Here is a 19,282-nt window from a genome sequence, read left to right as displayed (position 1 = left end):
TGATTAATTACAATTCTCCAACCGGACCAATAATTTGGCAGGAACTGTATGATTCATAACTTGTGCTGTGTTGTAATGTTACCTCTGAAAACTGACATGCTAGCATTTATTGTTTTTTATTGCCCCTCCCAGGTGGCTTCTGAAAGAGAAAACCAAGTGACACATGTTTAAGAAGGGTTTAAAAGTTTGATGTGCTTGGATTAGGCATTATTTATCTAGTGAGAAGCAGAAGATTGGTGCTTCTGCGGGCTTCTGCGGGCTTCTGCGGACTTCTGTGACCATCTGAGCAGCAAATCCAGCAATGAATAATTCAACGGGCTGTCCGGCCAGTGCAACTGTGTGCAATGGCACGTCCTGTGTGGTAACTAAGAAAAACTTCAATGACATTCTCAGTGTGGTACTGAGTACCGTCTTGACCGTCCTTTTAGCTATGGTGATGTTCTCCATGGGATGTAACGTGGAAATCAAGAAATTCCTAGGACACATAAAGCGGCCGTGGGGCATATGTGTCGGCTTCCTCTGTCAGTTTGGAATCATGCCCCTCACAGGATTCATCCTATCAGTGGCCTTCGACATCCTCCCCCTCCAAGCCGTGGTGGTACTCATCATGGGATGCTGTCCCGGAGGAACTGCCTCCAATATCTTGGCCTATTGGGTTGATGGCGACATGGACTTGAGGTAAGATATCTAAAGCTCTGCATACTGCGATCATATTATGAATTAATCTTTTCAGAAGCCTATGTCACTGTGATGTCCATCTGATCTGCCACTGATCTAGGGTACAACTGAGGAATTAAACAGAAGAGACTAAATGGATTCGCTCGCCTTCCTGTACAACTGCTTAGCTGTTGGAATTTGGGGGTTATACTTTGTACTCGTGCTTTTTAATCTAACTCAGCCCACAGGCGTTTGGATAACTGCTGTTTATCTTTGGGAAAAGATCCAAAGTTTTTCAAAAAAGAGATTCTTTCTGAGCCACACGTGTACCTGAAAAAGTTTTCCTTGTTGGTACCAGCAAAACAAAACAAAACAGCTTTTCTCTGTGGTGATGAGAAGCTCTGAGTGCAATCATGAAATCAAATTGTTCATTAAACAGTAGAATCTGTGCTGAGACAATGGTCAACTCCACAAATCTAGCCAGATCTTTGAAGAAGCATTTTCCTGGTATAAAGCCTAAGGAAGAATTTGTACATTTGCCTCATTCTGCTGGCATTTAAAGAAAGAAAAGAAAGGAAAAACAAAAACAAAAACAAAAACCTACAGCAGCTTTTTTTTTAATTATGCTTACCTTACTATAAAATAAACAGAAAATGGTTTCTCTGCTTCCCACAGAGTAATCTAAATTGCAATGTTTGCCCAATTCTTCCCGTGCCAGTCTGAACTAGCACTGAGGAAAAAAAAAAAAAACTAATGGAAGTAAGACGAAGCATTAATGTGATGAGACCAAGAAAGTTAGTGCTTTAAGTTGAATAGAGAAATGTCTTTTTCCTTCCCTGACAATTCCTCATTTCCTGGGAAAGGTATGCATTTCTGCAAAGCCGCCAGGTGGTAATCCAACGAGTGCTTATTAAACACTATACGGTAGGTAATCAGCTCTGGTAATCACCAGCTACTCTACTCAGAACAGAAAAGCTTAAAGTATAGAAATGTAACCGCTGCAAAGTGTAAAACTGTATTCCATGTTAATCCGGTGCCTACTGAGCAACTGGGAGCCTCCGTCTCATCTCAGCTGGGGCTGATCCTCCCAAGGCTTCAGAAAAGCCACACAAACGATGTGTCTGCACTTCATGTATTTTTCACTTAAGGAAATACCATATCCTCCTTGCAAGAGATTTTTTTTTTCCCTAAGGAAGTCCTGTAAAGAACAAAGGATGGCAACTGTTGTTCAGGTTTAGTTAATCTGTGAGCCACCACATAGCAATAAGGTCCTTTTAGACTTCACCTTAGTTTGTTCTGGAATTGTTCTTCAAGTCTCAAAGCCAGCACCCACTACAGCAAGGGGAGTGACCTGAATTGAATATGGGACTTTGACACCCGCTGACCAGCTTTTCCATAATATTTGTAACTCTTGAGCAAAATGGGAGAGTCTTCTACCTCAAGATAATGCCACACGTGTAATCGTTTTTGTAAGATGGAGAAGTATGCACGATGCTGGGTTATTTGGCTGTTGAAACAGATTTCTTTCTGCAGGCTAAAACTGTAGGGACCTAATCTAAAAGCTCCAACTTACACTTTTCTGTGGTCTTAAGGAAATCTAACTGGTCTTGAAACAGATGATTATGTAATCCTACGTACCTTATATAACAATTCCTCAAAAAAATAAAAATATGTTTTTAAAAAACCCATCCAAAGTAGAATTTGAAATCTCGGGAGAAAACGTCCAGCTGAATCAGTGTATACGAAAGGTGCAACAAGTCAGAATTATCCCTGAATGGGACATAAGACATTGGAATTTTTAATTTTCGTTCTAGAAAATGTGTACTCCACAGATCCCCCTGTCTTGCAATAACAAAATAACACCAATGGCTCTCCAGGCCAGCAGTCACCTTGCCGGCAGCTCGACCTATCCAGAACTCAAACAAGACCCAGGAAAAGACTCTACACAGCCAAAATAAATCCAGCTTAATCTGACAAATGTTCCTTACACAGGACCTTCTTCATCCCCTAGTCCTAGAGCTCTATCATGCTATTTCCCAGCACTAAAATAAGTGAAAATAAGAGGTGGGAGCAGGGAACGAGACACCAGAGGGGAAGGCCTAGGTCCCACAGAGCAAGTGACCCAGAAAGCCTGACCTCAAGAGAGAAGACCAAAAAATGCCTGCAAGGCGATGAAGACAACTCACAAGACACAGCAGCCTCTGCATCACTTCATCTAGAGCCCAGCGGTTCTATAAACACAACCATCCAGAGGACATTGCTATATTTTAGCAGAGCACATCATGACGCCTATCATGACGGCTCATGATCATTGAAAGGAGTTTAATCATGCCACAACGTAAGATGATGACCTTATGCATCGTACATGTTAAAGGAAAAACTGTTCAAATATTTCTTTAAAGCAAATTAAGAGATTATCACCTCAGCTATTGGGAAACAGTTTTCCAACACCTTCCATTCTTTTGGAGTCGATTCTGTCCTCGGAGAACGTCACCTTCTCCACTTCAACTGGGAACTCCGGCAATGGCGGCCAAGATAGGATTGTTGAGACCAACAGGTATCTGTACTGCCTACTAGTTGCTCGGACAGATACCACACAGTGCCGCAAAACTACTCCATCTATAGCAACTTTCCTGGTTGTGGTTTCTGGGAGAAGAAACCAAATCATCTCCCCCCAGAGCCTCCTGTTCCCCCCTCCCACCCCTAATTCCACCGCCCCTCCCCCCATTGCCCCCTCTTACCCCCACTCCCATCCCCCATCCCCATTGTCCCCCCTTCGCACCCTTGTTTCCTCCTCTCCTCCTCATCCCTCCTCATCTGAACCTAGGACGCCATTACATTTTGCAATCTGTAGTGAAAAAGAATAAACATCAACAACACAACAACAGCAAAAGCAGACGGCCATCCCTAACGAAATTATGGACCGCGCTCATTGAAATAGAGCAAGTGATATTTCAGCTCCTTCTCAGATCTCTCCAGCCTAGAAAATTGTTGCAAGAATCTCATTAGCGTACAGGTATTTTCACCAGTTCTAGCTGGCCTGTGGGTATCCTGTGCACAAAATGTTCCTGGGAGAAATGAAGGTGACATTTTCAGGTGAATCTGCTGGGGGCAGGACCCAGAGTTCAGGGGACACAGAGACATCTGTCTCCTTTGTGCCTGCCATATTCCCAGAGATCCCCCATTTTCAAGCCTCCTTTCTGAGCAATGACCTCAGCCACACCATGCAAGGACTTTTTCCTCTATTTTCCCTTTTTTGACTTCATCTTTGTGGAATCCCTGCTCATGCATCCTTTTTTCCACTGCTCCCAATTCCTTCACTGCCATCTGTTAGCTACTTTCCCTTTAGCTATTTTCTAATATTAATACTTTCTAGATTTTTTCTTCCATGTCCTTTGTTCTCTGACTAAAGACTGTTGCATTTTTTCGTCTTCCAGATCAGTTTTCATGGCTAATTCAGATGTTCAAGATCAAGATAAGCCACATTTCTGGCTTATCATAAATGAGAAGCAATCTCTCCCATTGAGACCACATAGATGTCCAGCTCCTCTCTAACTCTGAGCTAACCTAACAGTATTCGACTTTTTCTGTTTTTCCTGATAAGTAACCAAACTTTATTTCTCTCATGTAGCATTTATTTTTATTTTACTAGCCAGCATTGACCAGGCACTGTTAGGAGTCATGCACAGTACAAGTATTCCATATACATTGGTGTACTCAACCCTCAAGATAATCCTCTTGAGATAATACTATGATTTTCTGCCCTTGACAGATGATAAAATTAAGGCTCATAACCTTCACCAAAGTCACAAAGGCAGTACATGTCAAAATTATAATTTGGATCCAGACTTATCCAGTTATCCCTACCCAGACTCTTAACCTTTGTTCAACATTGTTTCTATCACTTACCACATCCCCAATTTCTAGCACTATCTGTATACACTTTGATCTTTCAAATTTGGTGTTTCACTTCAAATATGATAACAGTCTTGGCATTCCTCATCACCAACGTCACCAAATTCCTCAACACTTACTGAATTCTCATTTATTGTTTTTATTTCTAAAAAGTAAACCTTTAATAGAGATAAGCCCAAAAATTAAAGACGAGAGATATTTTTGCTTTTCTTATGTTTTTCCTCATTCCAATAAAAATTCATGGTAGTATTTCTATGTTGAACCTATGCTTCTTATAAAATTTCAGATTTCATTCAAGTAAAATGATTTTTTTCTTTTGCTAATCTATTTCCCTATATTGCTCCCTGAAACTATTACCTTTAAATTGTTTTTCATCTCATTTTGAGTGGCTTGATATTGTTCTCATAGTAGTTTAAATGGCATCAACTTCTGGGCCATCTAGTCTCCTGTACCTCTGCAATGCCTCACGGGCAAGGTGGCCCACCAAAGCTAGACCATTCCGTTCTCCAACTGTTGACTTGTCCTTCCTCATGTTCTTTAAGAAACTATTCTTGCTAAACTCAAAACCATGATACAACTTCATAAATTGTCTCAGCAATAACTCAAAATTGAAGCTTTCCCACAGAAATTTGAAAGAAAAAAACAAAGAAACAGACTGCCTTTGAAATGCTGTTCTCATAGTTTAAAACAAAAAAATTCTTGGCCACCTTTTTGCTCTATGATCCAGGTAGAAAACACTTTCGTGCACCCCTCTCCTGTCCTCTTCACTCTGGAAAGTACACTAGACTCTGAAATAAAAGGGATTTCATCATGGCCATAACCTTAAATCCATTCTAATTTTTTTTTAAATAAAAGATAAAAAAGAGGGCTCCTGGGTGGCTCAGTTGTAAAGTATCTGCCTTTGACTCAGGTCACGATCCCAGGATCCTGGGATCGAGCCTGCTTCAGGTTTCCTGCGCCACGGGAAGCCTGCTTCTCCCTCTCCCACTACCCCTGCTTGTGTTCTCTCTGTTGCTGTGTCTCTGTCACAAAAAAAATCTTTAAAAAATAAGTAAATAAAAATAAAAAAGATAATGTCAAAGGAAGGGAGAGAGTTTATAAACTCCAGTATCTTAATTATAAGTAGGACTTTCCTGAAAAGTATTATTCTGGTTTTGGATTCTGCCTTAGCATCCCTTTTTTGTATCTCAATTAAGTTAACCTGTCACTGTAAATAGATGGAATTTTCTTGGAAATGTTTTACGTACATCCCTAGCATTGGTTGGTGTTATATTATTTTAGCTGCACTAAGACTAGTATATTTTTTTTCCTAAAATCTTTAAACACATTTTAAGTGAGATCATCTACAGTTTTTTTTTTAATGGTTATTAAGAACGTTAAGCCCCGATAAACATTATTGCCACAACGCTTATTTTCATGCCAAAACTGTTTCATACGTTAAAATGAAATTCCTTACCTCCAGCTGTTTCCCTTAACACTTGTGTAGTGTGGTTGTTGGTGTTTGTGGGGGGCAGGGGAATGGGAGGGCACAGGTGATATAAATAATTTCACATTTTCCTTCAAGTCCACATATAATACCTTTAAGAAATTACTACACTGATAGTCTCCAATGCTACAACTTTTGGAGAAAGAACTTTCAGAAAAATTTCTCCAGTTTCCTAGTTCTGTATTATGCCAGAACCCCCCACCACACACACACACACGCACACACACACACACGCATGCATGCACACAATGGCTGGATGGGTACACAGTAACTGAATTTTAATAAAAGCCTTGCATTACTCTAAGTACTGGACTCATTGGGTCATTAGTCCTCACAGCCTATGAGGTGGCGACAATTTTATCTTCATTTCACAGATAAGGAAGCTGGCAAAAGGAAGTCAAGTAAATTACCCAAAGAATATAGTGTAGTAAGTGGCCACGCCTGCTTCCAACCCAGAGTGTCTGGCTTTAATGTCTGGCCCAGACATTGAACAGATCAGTATCCCAGGAAGAGAATGTGCCTCTGTGCTCATGGCCCTTAGACAGGACCAGGAAGACTCACTGCCCAAAAACCTCTCTTCCGTCCACTGTCACATTGCTGAAAATAGCACCATTCCATGTATTCTTCCATGTCAAAAGCCAAAGTCCGCTGACCCAGCCAGGTCCACTCACTGAAACACAGATGCTCTCAGGAGGAACAGTACCAAACCTGGGTTCTTCTGGACGCACGTTTGGTAAATTTCTTAGTGGAAAATAGAATCCAGGCCTCCCCTGCCTACTCAGTTCCTCTTTCTTTCTCAAGCCACAGGCATTGGGAAAATAATCTGTCTGCTTTCAAAAAAGACACCGAGGCTCCCTCTCTTGGGTATGTGCTCCCCTCCGAAGGCCCAGGGGGAACCAACTCATCTCAGTTCAGGCAGACACAGCAAAGCCCCTAAAGTCTTGGCTGGTATAGATGTGTTTGCTCTTCTCTGACGGAAAGTCCAAACGGTGGCGTGTCCAAGCACTTTGCACCTTTCTAAATAATAAATTAAAACAGCCATTAGCTATCTTCTCTGATCCTTGAGAACCCATGGGGAAGGAGGAATGACCCAAGACAAAGTAGAAAAACAAATCCAGATCTCAGCATTTTACCCAAGGCTGGGACCTGCACAGAGATGGGCGCATGTCTGTGTCCATCCATCAGCCTAGATGCTGCTGCTGTCGGAGCATCTTTTGTGGGACTTCCTAATCCCAAATTGCACCATGAAGCAAGCTCTTGCCGTAGAAAGCCCAGGTGGATGAATCAACCTGCCCATTTCCTTTCAGTATCAGCATGACCACATGCTCCACGCTGCTTGCCCTGGGAATGATGCCGCTGTGCCTCTTTATCTATACCAAAATGTGGGTCAACTCTGGGACGATCGTCATTCCCTTTAATAACATAGGTAAGTAAGTCATGAATATCCCCCTCCTATTCTGTTTATCTTCAGGCCAGACTCAGACCCAGCTTGCACCAGCCCTGTTGGGATTTCATTACAACTCACGCCGCATTTCAATGCAAGTTGGCCAAACCTTGACCCCACAGGAAAACTTGCTCTTCCTCCATCGAAATCATCAGGTAGAGGGGCTTAGGGACCTCAGGAAGGGACCTTAGGACCTCAGGAAGCCAAGATGGCTGGGACACAAGAGGCTCTGTCCTTTACGTAACCCATAGTACAAATAGCTCGTGGAAACATGAGTTTGCTCCCATTCAGATTGAAGAAATATTTAAAAAAAAACTACCAATGATTTGAAATGATTGCACCTAGTAAGCAATCATGAGTGTGGCACTTGGAAACTACCAGATGAGACATACTGTAGATCACACTCGACTCTGAGCCACTGTGAAGAGGGAAAGGTGACTGGCGTTTATCATAGCACAGGAGTCAAGTGTGCTAGTCATGACCCTGTCTCCTCTCATGTTGCTCCCAGATGTTTACCCCCACCCCAAAGGGGCTGTTTTTCTGTTTCTGGGACAACGGATGACAGTGGGAAATTAAGTCATTTGTGTAACATGGGATCCAGGGTAAGATGAACCACTTCCCAGCCCTCCCAAACCAGGCATTTCCCACAGAGCTATAGTCGTAAAAGATGAGACACAGGTGAGATAGTACCTATCGCCAGGTACGCGGCACACTGCAGAGTCATCATTCAGCTGACCGGCCGCCTCGGGAGGTGTGGGGGTCCACTGAAGGGAGCTTAGTGTAAACAAAGCTAAGTCACGACTCAGAAGGATGTTTGTAAAGGAATTCCTGTTGGCATGGGAAACTGGACAGCTGTGTTGAAAATCCTTTGTTTCTACAAAAGATTGTTTCCATGATAAAAATGGGATTGGGGCCTTTGAATTTGAGCAAACTTTGAAAATACTAATCAGGGACGACCTGTATTGGCATATCTTCCTCAGTATGGGATTTCTCTGCACAAGGTCCTTTTACTGACCTGGGCAACTCCATCATACCAGATATAATCACCCAAAAACAGGTTTTAGGGTGACCCTGCAGAGTCAGTCACCTCCTAGGCCTCATGCTCCTTAACTCTCAGTCCACTCCCCAGGAGGGCATCTTCCTTCAACTCAAACAATGTAGACTGTTTGCATGGTGTGCATTGTAGGTCTCCCAAAGAACCTGTCTACTGAGTAAGGACCTTAATTCTGTATTACTTATTGTTTTAAAAAATACTTTAAGCTTGGGGTAACTGGGTGGCTCAGTTGTTAAGTGTCTGCCTTCATCTGGGGTCATGATCCCAGGGTCTGCTTAGTGCAAAGCCTGCTTCTCCCTCTCCCATTCCCCCTGCTCATGTTCCCTCTCTCACTGTGTCTCCCTCTATCAAATATATAAATATGTGTCTCTCTGTGCCAAATAAATAAATAAAATCTTTTAAAAAATACTTTAAGCTTTAAAATATTCTCCTCTAGATATCCATTCCCATCTGGAAAACATTCCATGGTAATATTGAATAATTTGAACTATAGTATGAATGACTTATACCACACCCTTTAATGTGAATAAATTTTGAAAGGACAAAAACATAAGAAAGAGTAATTAGCACCTCAGTGGAGGTAAAAGTCATCAGAGAAGAGGTCAGAACAAAAAGAAAAGAAAATAGAAAAAAAAAGAAAAGAAGAGGAAAATATTAAAATAATAATAATAATGATGATGAATTTGAAGAAACAAAAATATTAACTCTGCTTATTCACCATTTTGCCCAGGCTTGCTTTCGAACTTAACCTTCCTGCTATTGGTTTGTCTAAACCTTTAACAAAACAAGCAACCTGATTACTTCTCAAGTTGTTCTCAACACTTTCTAGAGAAGGGAGCTAAGGCCCAGGGTAAAGGTTTCATTTGTCCCAGATGAACAAGGAGCTGGAAGTGCCCCTGGGCTGCGCTGGCGCCGCTGAAAAGAGCTGCCACCAGTTGCCATTCCTGCCTCCCCCTCCGCGGTCTCTTGGACGGTGTCCAGCGCCGTGCACTGTGCACCTGCCTCATCACCTAATTCCCCCAGCAGCAGCGGAAGCTAGACGTAACTCTACCCACTTCACAAATGGGGGAAATCAGAGTGCAGAGGGGCTGGGCAGTTTGCACCCTCCCCACGGCCTGTAGGGTTCCACTCTGAGTCAACCTGGCTCCACAGCCCCACTATGACTGTCCGCCTCTCGCTTTTATCCACCTTCCCTTCCTCCTATATGTGCTCTGTAAACTCAATCAAGGCCGCGTTATGGTTCAGGTGGTGCAAGCAGTGGTTTCTGGTGGAACTGGACGGGCCTTTGTGACACGGGGCGGGGGCAGGGCCGGTGTGCAGGCACTTAAAGAAGAAGGAAAACAGCCCTGAGAAGGAAAGAGAATCTTTACCCCACTGGGGAGTCAAGAGTCACACCAACCCACCTCTTCAGGTGGGAGCCGCACACTCCGAGCGCCAGGAAGGGCAAAGAGTGTCTTTTCTGGTCAACTTCTAGTCCCGGAAAAACTGTCCCTGGTCTCCTTTGTTGAGGAGAGGAAACACGATTTGGGCAGGTGGTCCTGCTTGCAGGCTTATCCTATAGCCTTAGGCTGGAGATCCTATAGCCTCAGGGAGGAGATAAAGGCTCAGCATGAGGGGCCCAACCATGGTGAGGCAGGGGGAGAGGGTCGTTGCCCTCACAGAGCCAACACATTTAAAGTACACGGTACCCAAACCTAACCACACTGACATTCCAAGCACAGCATTTGCACCAATTTAAGTTACCACACTACAAGCAATGCATATCAAGATGGTTGTAATTTAAGGCCCACAAACTTCACACAATTTAGAGAATAGTCTGGACACCCCAGGGAGGAAGTCTCCTTCCTCCCAAAGGGGATTTTTCTGGGAGCTCTCACCAGCCTGTCTACCAACAACTCTTCCATATCCTGTGTTCCACCATTTTCTCCCCATGTGTCCCCCCATCTTCCTTTTTTCCTGCCGCAGGAACTCCTGGCCATGCCTTGATCCCTTTGAGTAATTTCTGGGAAAAAGTAACTGCTGACCTTTGTATCACCAGGAAGACCAGAAGGCTACAAAGAAATTATGTTTTCATCACTGTTGTGTTCATTTTAAATTCATATTTACAGCCCTGCAATCTAGAATCCATTTTCCAGTCCTCATTGAATCTACTCCAATGCTAAGTAAAAACCACTTTCGAAATTTCGTTATTCCATTCCACTTTCCCCTACTGCTTTAAAAGGATATTTGAAAAAGAAACAGCCCATCAGAAGTTCGAAGTTGTTGGTGCTATATTACATAAAAGCAGTGATTGGACCAATGAGTGTTAAGTAACATGGAGGAACAAACCACATGTCATGGGAACAGCAGTAAATCTAACACAGAGAAATTGAAGTACGACTCTTTTATCTGGCTGGGTGAGCACGTTCCTGCAAAGAATTATAATTACTTGAGAGGTCGCCAAATATATTATCTCACAGAAAATTTAAAGCACACTTTTTCAACCTCTTCTCTCACCTCTCTGCCGTAGATTTGAATAACCGAGCTCAGTCTGAGCCAGAAGTCATTAGCCCATGGAATGCCTGGAGAATTTTGAACTTTTTGTTTTATCTCTACTATGGGGACGTAACAGGGAGATGTATAATATCTGTGCGTACCCCACAAACATCAACCTATACACAAAGTTTAAAGAGGTATTCTTCCTAGGATATAAAGATCCAAAGAGCAAAGAAGCCAAGATTCCAATAAATTGAAACTAAAAAAGTGTCAGTATAAAGAGCACCAAAAAGGATTTATACCATCCCTAGTATCAAGGCTGTATCGGCAGTATGAAATTATTTACTGAAGTGGGTAAAGACGGAGAGTTTATTGTTGTTTTGCTGGAGTCTGTTTTGGGTGTTCAAGAAGGGAGACCGACCAAGCTTTCTTCAAGCAGCTACTCTTTTCCTTTCCTCTGTCCTGTGCTCTGTGTTCTGCTGATGAAATGTCTCCTCTGTCATATTTAGGTACATCTTTGGTCGCTCTTGTTGTTCCTGTCTCCATTGGAATATTTGTTAATCACAAATGGCCCCATAAAGCCAAGATCATACTTAAGGTAAGTGTCCCATGCCATAGGTTGGAAAATCAAATGCTCCACAGTGTGAATTCCAAATGGGTTCTGGTGAATTCTAAATCAGTTTTCTCATCATATTATAATCCTCCATCTAGGGGGACTTGATGTTGTTAGATATGCCATCCACTCTTCTAGAATGCCCTTCCTGATCCCACTACAGGGCAGAATTCTACGCCCACTTTGAGATACTGAACTCAAATACTGCCTCCTGATTTTACTCTACCTTGTACTCACATGGCACTTGGCTCTGATCTCTGTTCTGTGGGTCTGTACTATAAAATAGACCAAGAAAGCTGTTTGAAAATAGATCATCTGTTTCTTATCTCTGAATCCATATGGCCAGTTCAGCACCTGGCAACTGGTAGATGTTAGTACCCATTAGTAATCAGTAACCATGCATTCCCCTTCACCTGCTGTATTCTACCTAGGTGAGATGGATATGGATAAGATAAAGACACAGAGGATATAAATATCCAGATACTAATACAGATAAAGGTATAGATCGATGTAGATGCAGGCATACATATATCCCATTGATCAGGAGACAAAATAAGCTAGCCCGTGTTCTTTGTTCCTCTGGACCAAAAAAAAAAAAAAAAAATTATAATCTCAAATTTTTTTTTTAATGTGAAAAGGAGAAAACAGTAATAACAGTAATTTGTTTACATATGCTCTTTTAAGTTTTGTAGAGTTTTATATCCCTCGTCTCACTATCATCATCATGAAAAGTATCTAGGGCAACATTTTATCTTCAGCTACAGATGAAGAAAGCAGGACTAGTAGAAGTTGTATGACTTACCAAAGGAAGGAGAGCAGGAGGAGTTGAATCTGGAGGCCAGGTCTTCCAGTTCTTGCTGACTTGGCTTTCTTCCTCTCCAACAAGGATAATTTCCAAGCTAGAATGTCTTCTTCAGGCTAATGGAGCATGGACTTTAGAGGTCTTGCTATTTTCTAAAAAATGAGAACATAGGACAAACACCGCAGTTTCTGGTGAGCTGACCACAGTCATCAGGAGGGGAATACACTGCAGAGTGACTTCACTGTCTCAGCTGTTGTTGGGTCTGCTTGTGTCTTACTTCCAGATTGGGTCCATCACAGGCGCAATCCTTATTGTGCTCATAGCTGTCGTTGGAGGAATCCTATACCAGAGTGCCTGGATCATCGCTCCCAAACTGTGGATCATAGGAACGCTATTTCCTTTGGCCGGATACTCTTTAGGGTTTTTACTGGCTAGAGTATCTGGTCAGCCCTGGCACAGGTATGGTGTTTTGGTAAATCAGACTAGAAATTTTCTTCTGTAAGAGTTGTACTATGCATTTGTTAGGGCTGCTGTAAGGAAGTACCCCAGACAGGGTGGTTTAAACAACAGAAGTCTACTTTTACTTAGTATTGGAGGTCAGAAGTCCAAAGATCAGCAAGCCAGAAGGATGGTTCCTTCTGAGGACTGTGAGGGGGAATCTGTCCCAGGCCTGTCTCCATGGCTTATAGATGGCTGCTTTCACATTGTCTTTCTTCTATGAATGTTTCTGTATTCAAATGTCCCTTTATGATAAGGACACCAGTCGTACTGGATTAGGGCCCACCCTCATTACTTTACCTTAACTAAGCATATCTGTGATAACTATATTTCCAAATAAGTCCACATTTTGAGGTCCTGGGCATTAGGACTTCAGCGTATCCATTTGGGAGGAAACAATTCAACCCATAACAGCTGTAAATACTGATAAAAATTTGAAATTTTTCACCCTTAATAACATTCACCCCATTTCCGACTATGTCATGATATAGACTCATTCATTTATAAATTATATAAGCCCCCCAGAAAGAAAATACTGACAGCCTTTCTGTTGCTCAAATGCTTGGGGACCATTCCCCACACAATGAAGATTGTCCCCTTCAATGCCTCACACTCTTATTTTCCAAACAGAGTAACTTCAGCAAAAGCACTCAGACTGGCCTTGTCACTCACAAGGGCTCCTCCAGCCAGCGGCAGGATGGACTCATCATCCCAAGGCACTGATGTTAGAACCGGGGTTAGCATGTATGAGTCTGGTCCCAAGTAGAAAACTTTCCTCTCCTACCAGCCCATCTGAATCCATGGGCAGAAAAAAAAAGCAGGTGTCAGTGTCAGGGCATGTATGAGGTTGGGAGATGCTCAGCACTGGGTAGTGGAGAGTGTTACATATATGTCATCAAGCCGACCTGGGCCTACCACTTACTGACCTTGGGACCTCAGGACAGGCACTCACTCTTCCTCTGGCTTTTCTCATCTGCAGAATGGGGCAATAACATCTACCAGGCAGACTTTTTTTTTTTTTTTAATCAAGATTTAGTCAGAAAAACAATACCAACTTAAAACTGAAAGAACTCTAACAAATACTCTATCTTGAGTGTTTTCTCAGCTCCTGCTCTGTGCTCTGCACAGTTACCAAGGGCATATCGAAAAGAGTGAAATGAGCCCACTTTGAATTTATGGAACACGAATATAAATGACCCTGCTCTTTTCATGTCTGTATTTTTAATTTTTAAATGTCTGCTTTAAATGTACATGTATTCTTCAAAATGTAATTTTATTTATATTGAATATATTACCTACTAATAAAGATTATGCCATAATATAGTCTTTGTATATAAGTATATATACATACATATACACACATATATACAGATACAAAGATATACACAGCTATATAATATATAGACACAAATATAGATCTATTCCACTGCTCAGGGGACTAAATAAGCGAGTCGGTGTTCTTTGGTTGTCTGGACAAAAAAAAAAATCTTTAAATTTTTTTTTAAAGATTTTATTTATTTATTTGACAGAGATCACAAGTAGGCAGAGAGGCAGGCAGAGAGAGGAGGAAGCAGACTCCCCGCTGAGCAGAGAGCCCGAAGCGGGACTCGATCCCAGGACCCCGAGATCATGACCTGAGCTGAAGGCAGAGGCTCAACTCACTGAGCCACCCAGGCGCCCCTAAATTTTTTTTAATGAGAAAACAGTAACAACAATGGTTTTATTTGCATATGCTTTTTTAACTTTTGTAGAGTTTTATATCCATTTTCTCAATATCATACAAATCATAAAAGGTGAGTAGGGTGGGCACAGTTGGGTGGCTCCGTTGGGTAAGCATCCCACTCTTGGTTTCGGTTCAGGTCATGATCTCAGGGTCCGGGGATGAGCCCACATGGGGACTCCTGCTCTGCAGCTAGTCTGCTCCTCTCCCTCTCCTTCCACCTCCCTCCCGCCCACTCGCATCCGCACTCTCTCTTTGCCAAAAGGAAGGGTAAATCTTTAAAAAGAAGAAACGGTAACTAGGGCCAGATATTATCTATGTATATATAGAGAATATTTATATAGTATATAATAATATATATTTAAAAGTTACATATCTATGTAGTTTAAGTAAAAGTACATGTTGAATAAATATATACATTCAAAGCAGGTATGAATATATACACATATATGTACTTGTTCTCGTTAGGTCTGCTTTTTTTTTGAGAGAGAGAGAGAGAGCACACACGCAAGTGTGCAAAGTGGAAAGAGGGGCAGGGACAGAGAAAGAGGGAGAGACTCTCCAGCAGTCTCCACCACCAGCGCGGAGCCCTACGGGGCTCCATGTCCGACCCCGAGATCATGACCTGAACTGAAATCAAGAGTTGGGGGCTTAACCCACAGAGCCACCCAGGCGCTCCCACATTATATCTGCTTCCAGCGTTATTCAATAACAAAGTAAAAACTACTGACAACAAAAGGGTAACTCCTCTTAACGCGTCTCATAGGTGCCGGACAGTTGCTTTGGAGACAGGGATGCAGAACACGCAGCTGTGCTCCACCATCGTGCAGCTCTCCTTCACCCAGGAGGAGCTCAACCTCGTGTTTACCTTCCCGCTCATCTACAGCATCTTCCAGCTCGCCTTCGCAGCAATATTCCTAGGAAGTAAGGAGTAATGCGAATCACATATTGTTGATGACGTTGCTCTTTGAGAAAGCCTCAGGGGGCTAAGATAGCATTTTTCTTTTTAAATAATATTTTGTGGCAGTGAATGACATAAGTTCAACTCCCTTCTGGTCGTAAAAAAAAAAAAAATGGATGGGAAAAGCCGCCTATAATGCTACCATGACGTCCCAAGAAGATTGCAATTTTATCAGAAGGTTCTAGTAAAGAGTATTTATTTATTTTTATATATTTTATATATTTATTCATTTTTATACTTATATACTCTATACAGGTATTACTTTTAAATGATAAATAATAGAGGTCAATTCTCTCCATCAGCTTTCCCTTTCTCAATAATTAGGGAGACATATTAACCTGTTAGGAGAATTTTATTGTGTGTCTTTCTACATGCTTCCAGAAACCCCAAGCTGGGCATTTTTTTCCAGATCATCATCTTGATATGCTTTGTAAATATAGGCTATTTATCCAAAACAGTGGTATACAAAGGATAGTTATCGGGCTCCGTTATACTGGAAGATAGATATGAGTGCGTGTTCATGTGTGCCTACACTGCGTAATGTCCGTATAATTGAAACAGTCAAAGCAAACACATCCTTATCTCAAGTCCTAGGGGTAACTAACCTGGTTTTTCATTTTCCTCGACTGTAGCTTCCAGCTCTAGTCCTTAGCACCTGCCACCTGCTGGCCTTCACCTAGTTAAAGCTTGCCTTGCATTTTCTTCTCCAGGGACTGATATGTTTAACCTCTATTTTTAAACTCTACTTTTTTTTTTTTTCTAAATAAAGAGACTGATACCTTAAGCTCATTGATTTTTAAGGAGGGTTATATAGTGAAGGTGAAAGACACAAATAATGGCAGTGTTAAGTTGTAGAATGCCCAGTGGTCCAGTGTTGTTTGTGTCTGGTTTGGCTTTGTTCTTCACTCCAGTAGGTACTGCACTTGCCCGTGGGCACTAACTCTTCTCTGTGCTACTGTCCAGAACACTATTCTCAAAGCAGAGTTTTCCTTCTCATATAAGACTCTCCGGATCCATTCGGAAACTTTCCACTGATCTATCACTCACACAGGAGACAGAAGTCCATGGTCTAATAACCTCGTTGTCATGTATGATAGACATACATCCAATTTGGTACACCTTGAGATTTTTTCCGAATAATTAGCTAATGATGTCTACCAGAAAGCCAGAGAAAGCAGACTGGTTGATAGAACAATTCAGTGAATTTTCTAGTTGAATAACTAACTCAAAATAGACTCATAAATAAGCCAAAGGAATGGTGGGAAGGCAGGTACTGGTATTGGTCTTATACTTTCCCACATTTTCATCAGTAAAAATAAAGATGAGGAAGTCATCATTATTAATTACATGCAGTGCCTGGAAACATATTTTGGTAAAAGGATTAGAAGCTTTAATTTTTCTGGAACAAGGGAAAGAGGAATGGAAGGGACAGAGGGAGGAAGAGAGGAAGGACAGAAGAAAGGAGAGAACAAAGGGAAGCAAGGAAAGGAGGGAGGGACAGAGGGAGGAAGGAAGGAAAGAAGGGGAAGGGGAAGGAAGGAGGGAGGGAGAGAGGGGAAGAAAAGAAAGAAGGAAAGAAGAGAATAAACAATTTGGTTAAATAAAATAAGTGGTGTGTGTTGAAGAAGTCCCAGCTGAAAACAATTTATAATAAAACTGCTGGACTATTTTAATTAACCACAAGCTCAGTTCAATAGACTCAATAGCTCAGTGACTTCAAAATTAATATATTGCTAAAGGGACCAGTAAGGAGACATGGATTGTGACATATTAAGATCTCTGAAGCAGACCCTTGTCTCTCTCAGCTGTGCATCATGAGAGGTAACATTTCCTGAGCAGTAACTACTCTCCCAGGGCCATACTAGGCGTCTTACTATTTTATTTTTTTGAAGGTTCACAATTACCCTCTGAGATAGACAATATTAGTATACCTATTTTAAGTGTGAAGTTCCAATAAATAATACTTTCTCTCCCTCTGTTGACCTTGGAACTAATTGAGAAGTAGAAGAAAAATCAGCTGTGTAGATTAAAATATAGTACTCTTATTACAGATAAAACTTATATAGAAAATATGGCTCAAAATTGTGACCACATGGGCTGATTCACGCCTTTCCACCACCCCATTCATGGGCACATTGCACGTGTATACACACATACACTGCTCACCTTCCCTTGCCAGGAAATACAACCATCCCTCCCACCATGGCTGTCTGTGGAACTAAAGAACGTCTTCAACTTTCTCTAAGCAACATGCAGCCTACAGAAAGTGCAAGCTGATTTTGAGCCATAGATTGTAATCCCTGCCCAAAAAAAACTTTTAGCTAATTGTTATGAAACTCCACTAACCTCCTGTGTATTACTTTCCAGCGTATGTGGCATACAAGAAATATCATGGAAAAAATAATGTGGAATTTTCAGAGAGCAAAGACAACGAAATGGTCTCTGGGTCATCACTCCATAAGGTGAATGAAGGATTTCAACCAGATGGAAGGTAGACACCGACTGGACAAAAGAGAAGAACTCAAAAGTACATGCTTCTGTTAACAAGATTTGTTTGTTTTGATGGGATATTTGGCAGGAAAAAGTTAAAGTGAAAATTTAAATTCCAGTTGAATCCATACACTGGTTTTGGTACCAAGTGACTGGTGGTTCAAATCATTAATGTGACAAATATTTGTATACACACACACACACACATACATACACACACACACATATATATACTGTCTTTGAAATATGCCCAAGAAATATCCTCCGACCTCTGACTAAAACTGACATTGGTAACACTGAGAACGTCCTAACTCCTGAACAGATTCTTAACCAGAATCTCATAACCTGACTTTTCGTATCTTAATATAGATGCAATGAATTGTTGTTATTATTATAAAATGATCAAGATTTTCTTCAGTATTTATAATTGTAAAAAGATTGAAATGAACTTCTTCCACTGACATATTAATTACTACTTTGAAAATGTTGTAACCTATTTATTTATATAACTTTGTTGTATAACATGGACAAATGCCTGACTTCCTGTATTAAAAAAAAAAAAAAAAAAAAAAAAGTCAGTCTTCTCCAGGGACTGCCCAAAAGCAAAAATAAGAGAAAAGAGTTACTAAATAGAATTCAATCACCAAATTAGAATCTGGCCCATACTCATCAGTGACCTTATACATTGGTTGCTCTGCCTCAGGAGTCCAATGACACCACTAGTTTTTTTTAGGAAAAGCAGAATTCTTTCCCATGTCTTAAATTTGGCAAAGAGCTCTTCAAGCCCTAGTAAGGGGCTTCTTCAAGGTTTGCCTGTAGGAAGCAGGTCTATTCATCTCACGGGAAGACCCCACAGTAAGCATCATGGAGCGGGGAGAGGCCAGGAGACTCAAAGACTGTAGAGGTCCTGCAAAAATCACCCCTACTCTAGTGAGTGAGTTCAGTTCCATGAGAGATGATGGGAAATGCAGGGAAAAACACCGATAATAAAGGCCCACTTGAAATGCATGATAAGGGTGAGTTAGATGTTACAAAAAAAAAAAAAAAAGAATGAAACCAGGGAGCCAAGAGGGAAGTGGGTATTAAACAGTATTTGAAGAAGAGGACATGCCCAGGGCCCAGAAGTCGGGTGGGCCCTGCCCAGTGGGTTGTCTGCGCACTGTGAGT

The 19,282-nt window shown here is 41.6% G+C and overlaps 1 protein-coding gene across 2 annotated transcripts; it reads left to right on the top strand.

The window, feature by feature from the left end:
* Nucleotides 1-68: 68 nt before the first annotated feature.
* Nucleotides 69-18,637, top strand: SLC10A2 (solute carrier family 10 member 2). Of its 2 annotated transcripts, none has more exons than XM_044250079.1 (6): nucleotides 69-678; nucleotides 7,366-7,484; nucleotides 11,613-11,629; nucleotides 12,730-12,905; nucleotides 15,431-15,588; nucleotides 17,993-18,637. In XM_044250079.1, exons 1-6 carry the CDS (start codon nucleotides 302-304, stop codon nucleotides 18,118-18,120), a joined length of 975 nt encoding a protein of 324 aa, XP_044106014.1. In that variant the 5' UTR covers nucleotides 69-301; the 3' UTR covers nucleotides 18,121-18,637. The 2 variants fall into 2 exon arrangements, with proteins under 2 accessions (XP_044106014.1, XP_044106013.1); XM_044250078.1 differs by having other exon boundaries at nucleotides 11,541-11,629.
* The last annotated feature ends 645 nt before the right edge of the window (nucleotides 18,638-19,282 follow it).

Source organism: Neovison vison, chromosome 5 (assembly GCF_020171115.1).
Source record: "Neovison vison isolate M4711 chromosome 5, ASM_NN_V1, whole genome shotgun sequence".
Classification (NCBI taxonomy): Eukaryota; Metazoa; Chordata; class Mammalia; order Carnivora; family Mustelidae; genus Neogale; species Neogale vison.
This window is presented reverse-complemented; position numbering and strand designations above follow the sequence as displayed.

Excerpts from the sequence above, each read along its gene's own strand:
- SLC10A2 (XM_044250078.1), top strand. The coding sequence starts at position 302 with ATGAATAATTCAACGGGCTGTCCGGCCAGTGCAACTGTGTGCAATGGC. Across the intron at positions 7,485-11,540 it reads CATTCCCTTTAATAACATAG|GTACATCTTTGGTCGCTCTT; the intron begins GTAAGTAAGTCA and ends TGTCATATTTAG. Across the intron at positions 15,589-17,992 it reads CGCAGCAATATTCCTAGGAA|CGTATGTGGCATACAAGAAA; the intron begins GTAAGGAGTAAT and ends ATTACTTTCCAG.